The 9,337-nt window shown below is 38.2% G+C and overlaps 1 protein-coding gene across 5 annotated transcripts; it reads left to right on the top strand.

Moving 5' to 3' along the window:
- The first annotated feature begins 2,816 nt into the window (after positions 1 to 2,816).
- On the top strand, positions 2,817 to 8,800 carry LOC136262584 (GRIP and coiled-coil domain-containing protein 1-like). Of its 5 annotated transcripts, none has more exons than XM_066056941.1 (8): positions 2,818 to 2,959; positions 3,322 to 3,553; positions 4,547 to 4,623; positions 4,724 to 4,758; positions 5,193 to 5,320; positions 8,377 to 8,442; positions 8,500 to 8,626; positions 8,673 to 8,800. In XM_066056941.1, exons 4-8 carry the CDS (start codon positions 4,729 to 4,731, stop codon positions 8,718 to 8,720), a joined length of 399 nt encoding a protein of 132 aa, XP_065913013.1. In that variant the 5' UTR covers positions 2,818 to 2,959; positions 3,322 to 3,553; positions 4,547 to 4,623; positions 4,724 to 4,728; the 3' UTR covers positions 8,721 to 8,800. The 5 variants fall into 5 exon arrangements, with proteins under 5 accessions (XP_065913014.1, XP_065913013.1, XP_065913009.1 ...); XM_066056937.1 differs by having other exon boundaries at positions 3,322 to 3,605; XM_066056938.1 differs by having other exon boundaries at positions 2,822 to 2,951; positions 3,322 to 3,605.
- Positions 8,801 to 9,337: the final 537 nt, after the last annotated feature.

Here is a 9,337-nt window from a genome sequence, read left to right as displayed (position 1 = left end):
CTAATAACTCAATACCACAATCACAATTTACTCTATTTGTTTCACAGAAAATTCTTAAAATAGCCACCAACAAACTTGTGGATAAAACCGTTCTACCAAATAACATAGAAGGTACAGTGATGATATAGTGTTGTACTTGTTAATGTTAAACTTTGTGCCTTTAACACTGTATAAGACCCATAGGAGGGATGATGGTTCTGTCTTCGGTTACCTCTTCATGTTTACCCACTGAGTGAGGTGTTTAGTGAGCCTCCAGGTGGCTGTGAGTTGAGTCACACTTGACATCAATTTTTCTCCTTACTGTGTAGTTATTTAAGGAATTTTAGGTTTCCCTAGGTTATTAGTGAGTGTCTTGTTTCAAACTTAGCTTTCTGTGTAAATCTTACACTGCCTGACTGCCATAACTGGAATGACAATGGATAATGGCTGCATTGAATATTAAACACATTGTTCACTATTAACGAAGCTATTTTGTAGCTGATACACTGTTATGTATCTGGACCCTATTACAGTGGAACCTCCCTTATCCGGACTGGTGGTGTGCGATATAGGATATTTTCTTATCATGATTATTGCACACAACATATCACGATATACAATTAATCACTCAGCTAGTGTATTTATACTGATAACACTTGTAGTAGTACTAGAAGTACAATACAACATAGTACATAACTAGCATATAACATTGCAAGCAAAAAAAAGTAGACATCTTCGGTATATTTTTCTCTAATTGTAGCTAAAATCTATACCTAGGCTTATATCACAATATAAAGATTCTATATCATATCACGATATAAAAAATTTTATTATGATATTTCGATATATATCACATATCTTACATCACTAATCCGGACCTCTATTATCCAGACCTTTGTTATCTGGGCACCTCCATTGTCTGGACAGCCCAAATTGGTCATGTGGTTTGTAGTTTATTGACCATAATGAAGTTTGGTTTAGTTGGAAAGCACAAAAAGGGAGCCTAAAGGTTGCTGTTTACCTGTTTGGTGGCTTGTTTATTCTACTAATAATAACTACCACTTGGTTGCTAGGTGATGATGGATTTTTACAGCCCAGAGGAGTGACCATGAATGCTTCCCCTCTGTCCACTAAACTGAATACCACCAGCTGATAGCAATAACAACATCACTTGTATTTAAGTTAGTCACTTTAGCATAATAGCATGTTATTCTTAGTTATGGACATTTCTGAGATACAGACAGTAGTATGTACCAGACCGCCTGGATAAGAGAGGTTCCACTGTACAGTAGCTGACTATTCTATTACGATATCGTGACATTGTATCACTTTTTACATCAAACTAAAGAGCCATGTACTGTCCAGTCTTTGTGAATACCATGTGGTTCCCTGTGGTATGGATAACTACCAAGGTTCCACTGTATGTGTGTATCATGTATATATTATATTATCTGCCTGTACCACTGACTACATCTTCTTGTAGACTTGACAGTAGCAGAATATACATCTCTACTATCAGATATACCTTCACCAAAGGTAGGTGATGATATCCTGACCATTTCCTAATTCAGGATACTAATACCTCATCAGGAATGTCTACAACATTTGGCAGATTTGAAAAGAGAGTTTGACAGTTTCCGTACTAGAGCACATTCTGTATTGAAGAACAAAGATAACAAGGTGAACAATGCTCTACTAATAGTCACACCCCTTTAACATACACCAGTGTCTTGTTACAATCTTAGTTATTGTTTGTTTACTATAAGGCTATGATGTACACGTGTCTGTTGTATTTGTACATAGTTGTTATACTGTACAAGTAGAAGGAAAATATTTTTTAAAGTTAGATTAGGGATCAAAGTTAGAAAGTGGTGAAACAAGGGAATAGCTAAATATAGTGAACAAGAGTGGTTGTCTGTAGTGCTCGGCGGTATTGAAATTTGAATGAACGGTATTAGTAACAGGAAAATATTGTGGTATATCGATATATAGTTAGCTTGTTATTGTAAATATTGCATCATTTCTTGGGCCTAGTATGAAGCAGTGTGCATCCCAAAAAACCAAAAATATATAGTTCAGTACAAGTAGGTATGTGTTGTAATGTGACAACCTCACGTTTTTGTTTAGGGTGTGTCTGCTAAATCATCAACAAATTGGGTAATTGAACACCAAAGGCTAGCTGGGTTAAAAGTATACTGGTATTCATCAATATACTGGTATTTCGATATATCGGTTATCAAAGATGTCACGGTATGATAATCGGTTATGATAATTTACAGTGTATCATGATAAACGGTCTTACCGGCATATCGCAGAGCACTAATTGTCTGTACCTGCAGATATACTAATGGACATTTGAATGTGTGTGCCCCAACAATCAAATTATTGAAAAGTGAAGTGGATTTGTATTCAGCTATGTTCTCCCTGTTACACAGCATTACATACAAAGAACACTATGAGAAGTGTCTCTGTAATCAATCCAATTACTATGGACAATATGTGTGTTTAGGGTGATACGTATGTAGCTAGTCAACACAACCACAGGGAAGCCATATCGTACTTTTCATTGTGTAAGATATTTTACGATGATTTTTGAAGACAGCATTCCATTATGTTTTGGGGGATCCCCCTACCAGCTAACAGTCTCACTTAGCAGTCACCTCATTAATATCACTTTATTATAGTGACCATGTTTACCACCTCATATTACTTGGTACCAATAAAATACAGTGTTAATAAACTTACTGTGTAACCTTTCACTATAGGAATTGGTGGTGGGCACTAATCAGGAGGTAAAGGAGTTATTTGAGGAGAATGCTGAGTTGAAACAACAACTAGCTGAACAACAAGCACACCATGAACATGAAATGGAGCAGAGTTTGAAAAAGAGTCACAACTGAGAGAGAGGACATGAGGTCCCAACATGGGGAGTACCAGAAGAAAATTGGACAAACAGAAAATGGCTACAAAGTGTGCATGTGTGCGTGCGTGTATGTGTGTGCGTGTGGGTGCCGTGTTGGTGCGTGCGTGCGTGCGAGTGCCGTGTTGGTGCGTGCACGCGTGCATGCGTGTGTGTAAATTATGTACCATACGACAGGGAATTTTGACAAAAGGAAAAGGTGATGAATCACACTTCATCAGTTTTCATGGATTAAATGTTGACAAAAGTCAAGAAATGATCAATCTAAACTTGTACTTTTAAAGGTGCTTTGGGCGGTAGTGACAAACTAAAAGTTGATGGATTTAACTGGTTCATCAAATTTGTCTACTTTTCCTTTTGTCAAAATTTTCTGATGTAGATCAATTACAAAGCATTCACCTCACATTTATAACAATGTGCAGCAAAAGTCTCCGGAGTTACAGTTGAGAGTACAGTCCACGAGAGAGAGAACTTCAACACTTCTACAAGACAAAGATACAGAAATTAACCGACTAAAGTTAGAGTTGTCATCCAGCCGAGTTACTATATCAGTCAACAAGAGGATCACTACCAGTCGATCATCATTTAATAATATTGTCTCCACTCCATCCACTAGTGTACTAGTACCTCCTGTATCAGATGATAATCAGTCAGGTGTGTGAACTGGTCACTATAGAACTTCGTTATGAGGACCAGCTGTGGAACTGTGAGTAATGGCTCCATTAGTGGTAATAGTATAGTGACATGGTCGCTATAATGAAGTGACATGGTCGCTAGGGCTGAGCGATACTACCGTTTTAGCGATATATCGAGATATTTTGAAAGTATCAATATCGCGATATTTTGTTATTAACTATCGTGATACCATGCCTGTACATTAACTATCGTGATACCATGCCTGTACATTAACTATCGTGATACCATGCCTGTACATTAACTATCGTGATACCATGCCTGTACATTACTGTCATTAAAAATCCATTTGTTATGCAGTACTAGGCTAAGAATCCTTGTAAGTGATAAAGTCCACCCACCTGGTTTCCCCTGCAGAGAGGTGTGAACACCACAACATAACCTCAAAGCATGTGTTACAATAACTGTTACTGTAAACAAGAATGATAGTGGCTAGTTTACCATCACCTATAAGGACTTCCTGCAGGAATGCTGAGCAATACAGTATGTAGCAGCAGCAGCTATGATTGACTTATTCATAAGTATCATGAACTATTCAGTATCGTGAATAGTGGCTTCAGTATCGACTGTAATACTAAAATGGCAGTATCGCTCATCCCTAATGGTCGCTATAATGAAGTAACATGGTCACTATAATAAAGTGACATGGTCGCTACATTATAGTGACATGGTCGCTATAATGAGGTGGTCTTATTAATGAGGTCATGAAGTACACCTTAGCTATGTTTGGGACCTACTTGACATGGTCACTATAATGAGATGGTCTTACTAATGAGGTCATGAAGTACACCTTAGCAATGTTTGGGACCTACTTGACATGGTCACTATAATGAGGTGGTCTTACTAATGAGGTCATGAAGTACTGGTTATGGTCACTACTGTGTAGTGAGGTGTTCTTGTTTACTAGTGTGGCTACACTGTTGACACACTTGTTATGATATTGTTGTCTTATAGGAGACAACAGTGCATTATCAGATGAAGAAGCTGCTAGTTCTCATTCACACAGATTACTACCATCAAGAACATCAAAGGTGTGTGGTGTGTGTATGTAAGAACAAGTTCTTACTGTGAACTATTCTGAGTATACTGTATACTGTAGTTACCATTAAGATGAGTTGTTGTTCATTATAGAGGCAATGTCAGCAGTGAAGGCAATCCTCAACAAGGTGTGTACTCTACACTGTATAAAGTGTTATACACACATACAGGTGTATGGTGTAGTGTCTGTTTGTGTTCTCATGAAAGTCAATGAAGTGAACAAGTGTCCTGTCTCCAATGGTTCATTCAGTCTATCCTATCATTTAAACAACATTTGCTCCTACCTAGATTCACCCAATACTAAATGTATGGGACATTTGTTCTTGATCATACCAAACAGTTTTTGTTAATATTTATACACATGTAAAATGATTGTATGTCAGCCAGTAGAGTATTCTATTAGTATAGTTAATGTAGTTCTTTTTATTAATGAATGAGCTCATTTATCAGAATATGTTTGTCATCAAACTAAGAACATGTTCTGATGATACACTACACATGATCCCCAGTATAATAAAGGGACCACACTGTATTGGTACATTGTACTATTCTATCACTACAGCCAGTGGCTGATGAGGAGGTGAAACTACTACACTTCATACAGGAACAAGCTAGGAGGGATGCTGAGATTTCATTGGCTAGAAGGAAATGTATTGAACTAGAAGAAACTATTAGTGACTACCATGAAAGGTGTGTGGCTAGCTGTGTGTGTTGTGGGTGTGGCTAGCTGTGTGTGTGTTGTGGGTGTGGCTAGCTGTGTGTGTTGTGTGTGTGTGTGTGTGACAGTAAACCCTCAGCTGTCTGACCCTCTAAATAGTTCATTTCCATGCAAGCTAAAGTATTCACAGTATGGTAATGAATACTAATTTATTACACGTTGCACAACATCCGGTGTCCTTTGGGAGACCTTAAAATGTATTGAAACCTATGGGACTAAGATCTTTACACTTCACGCAGAGGAGGTTGGTCACGCGTCTTAAAACATCTCTTGATCTCAAAGAAAAGTTCAACCCATTCAACCCCAACACCTCAGTATCAATATCAAGTATTCTAATGCACGAATTAGTATCGATAAATTATGGCTCCCAGTGCCCTTCGTTCAGCCACGAAGCATGCTGTGTGGCTTTCTTAGCCAAGAAACAAAGGATACATCATGAATACTTCACGTGGATGTGATGTAAAGGGAAGAAAATGCCAACACCTATTTCAAATGCCATTTTTGGTTGTGCAATAACACGCATCAATACATCATAGGGCTATGATGTGTGACCAACCTCCTCTGCACTTCACGGGAGCCTAAACCATACCGTTTATTCTTATTATAAGAATGTACTTTTATAGTAGCTACTATACTACAACAATGACGTGAAAATTGGAAAGATACACTGTGTTGTGATCAAGAAATCAGCGATCTTGTGTCAAATGGTTAAGGTTTAAAGGCTGCATCTTTCCTAAGCGAGGTATTTTTACTCTTATAAATATAGAGAATCGTCAGGCAGCAAAACATGGCCACTAAACCTACTGTAATGGGTGAAATAATCGCCTAGTATTGATAGAATCACAGTGATGAAAGATCGCCTATTTCTGCGATAAAATTTTGCATAGCATTGTTCCCAGTCTTGCAGAAACGTAGTAACAAATCACTAAGTAGACTTTCTAGATGCTGAAAATAAAGTCACTAGAGTCTTCTGCCATGCTAAAGTCGCTTCTTTCCGCTTCACAACACAGCGAATCTTCTCAAACTATATACCATCGTGATGCTAACAACCTGAAGATTACAATTCCGTACTCTAAATGGTATAGTTTAGGCTCCTGTGAAGATTTCTTACCTAGGAAAATTTTGAAAATTTAGGTGTAAATATATTCAATTTGGTGAAATTTTACTGTGATGCCATTGAATATTGACCATTGGATTATACAACTTTGGGATCAATTAAACCTTTCCATTTCTCAAGGCTTTAGGTATAAACCTAGGGGGGGAAATAGCTAACCCAGGGGGGCCTGTGCCTCCCCCCCCTCCCCCCCCTAGATTAACCCCTGCTCCCCTCACGGCGTCTCGCATGATATTTACACCAATTAGATATTATAAGCGCCTCTAAAAAGTGTCTGAAGCTGACCGCATTTATAGGCCACTGCCTGCTGCACAGTAAGCATTATGCCACCTAGCTACTAGAATAGTTTAGGAGCATTGTGCAAATGCATCATGACGTATGAAGAGCTGCTGGAACTTGCTTAGCTTGGCTTAGCTGGTAATTATTCGTCTTGTGCACAGTGAGCATGCTAGTCTATTATGTCACCTAACTACTAAAGTTTAGAAACATTGTGCAAACAAATACTCTGGGAAAATAGCGAGTGACCTGTAATTAATGCAGTTAGCTTCAGACACTTTTCAGAGGCGCTTATAATTTCTAATTGGTGTAAACATCATGCGAGACGCCGTGAGGGGGGAAAAGTGGATTGGCCATGCAAGACTGCTTGCAGAGGTACCTAGTACAAGTGTAGAATACTGTGAAGTGTAAAAAGTTCCAAGAAAAGTTGGATTTCCTTGGGTCCCCTGGTCCCTGGTCCCCGGTCCACTGTTTTTACCTACCCACCAAACGGGTAAACAGTAACCTTCAGGCTCCCTCCTTGTACTTTCATCTCATTATGGTCAATAAACTACAAGCCACTTGACTAATTTAGGCTGTCCAGACAATGGAGGTGTCCTGATAATAGGGGTCAGATAAGAGAGGTTCCACAGTAACACTTTTTATTGTTTTGCTGTGATTTAATATCGTGCACTACTCCAGTTTGTTTCAGTACTTTTTATCGATGTGCTATGGTCCCTACTCTAGTTAAAAATTTCAAATTTTTTGTGTACTTGTTTGCCAACTTGTTTGTAACTACTTTTCCGTAAAATAAAATTATCATGACTGGTGAACCCATGCATACTGCATCAAAAGAAAGAAACGGCACTGCACACCCCAGCTATCAATTATCATCTGAAAAGTGAAGCATCCATTACACTTCGTTGCCAACTATGTTCAACTGGTTACACAGCACTACGAATCAAGAACTGTTTGAAAAGCATCTCTGCAATCAAAGTAGCCACTATGAAAAATACGGACAAATTCTGTTACAAAGGGAAGCTGTCACATGCTACCATCAAACCAACACCTTTCGCTGTTAGCAAAGATAAATGGGACACAAATGAGGACACTGATAAGTCCATGAAGAATGTATTGTACATACTGCAGTATGCCAAAAGGCATGTACTGTATCCGGCTGAAGCGACGTTGAACAGTGAAAAAGTCAAGCCCATAGCCTTAGCTGTTATGGAGTTACGCTTGTCTGTCAGTCAGAAACTTATGTTTAATGAATTATTTTAACAATTTGTTGAAAGTGTTTCAGGTCAATAAGGCTTGTTTGGGTTTAGTTTTACCTATCCAATACTGCCTCATTGTCATCAGGAAAAGTGAGGCTGGTTTTGGTGATGTTTTGTCATGTCACAAACCTTTGTGGTCCCTACTATACAGTACTATCATACTGTATGTTCCTAATAGCACAGTCATTTCCAATTTCATATAAACAAGGGTCGGATAACCGAGGATCTACTGTATTTCAACAGTGCTCTGTATATAAAAGTACGGGCTTTAGTTATTCAAACAATTCACTTATCTGAACACTTTTACCATTGCCTGAGGCACATTTGGGTTCAGATAACCGAGGATCTGCTGTACATGACATTAGTGTTACTATCTATGCAGGGAAGAGAAGTTAATAGAACAGTCCACTGTGTTGAAGGAAGAGATCAGAAGACTAGAAAGAAGCAGGTAGCTATTATCTATGTTACATGTGTTATACACATAATGTACCTTTACTGTGAACAGATCACGGGAGACAGCTAACCTGGAGTATCTGAAAAATATAATTTTGCATTATATGTGTAGTGCCAATGTTGGCAAGGATCACATGATCAATGCCATAGCAACCGTGTTACACTTCAGTCCACATGAGGTCAGTGATGATCATGTGATGTCATGTGAGCTCCTACCCACTACAGGTCCAGTTAATCAAACAGAACCAATCTAGTTGGTGGGGTACTACATGACACACTCTCCTCACTCTATATCATTGTATTAATTTCTATTGGAATTATAATGGATATGTACAGGGTGTTATTCCTCCACACTTCATATTTCACACACATCACATGTACAACACACACCATAGTGACACTGATAGGTGTTCTTATAGATCATGTGTGGCCTAAGGTGTGGCTTGCATAAAGTTGCTACAACGTTGGATTTCGTGATGTTTTTGAGGGCAAAAAGCATTGAGCATTCTATAGCTAAAATTACCATCCCTAAGTGTGTTGTATACTATTAGCAGTGTTGGGAGTAACGCGTTACATAATATTATTACTTTTGTGATAACTAAGTAATATAACGAAATACGCTATAAAAACGGGTAATATAACTCAAGTTACTTTACTTACAAATGTAACGTGTTACCTAAGTAATATAGTTACGAATCTAATATTACGTAATATTATTACTACAAGTAACGAAGTTACTAATCTCATTAGTAATCCACTGAGTAACCCCTAGCCACAATGAAGTAATGAAACCTACTGAATGAAGCTTATTCACCAGCTTCTTACTTATAACCAAGATTTGCACATTATCCAACAACGTAATCATGTCACGTGATAAGGCGGTAGTTTCA

The sequence above is a fragment of the Dysidea avara genome, chromosome 7 (genome assembly GCF_963678975.1).
Source record: "Dysidea avara chromosome 7, odDysAvar1.4, whole genome shotgun sequence".
Lineage (NCBI taxonomy): Eukaryota > Metazoa > Porifera > Demospongiae > Dictyoceratida > Dysideidae > Dysidea > Dysidea avara.
The sequence above is the reverse complement of the archived record's forward strand: the minus strand, read 5'-3'. Positions and strand labels throughout refer to the sequence as shown.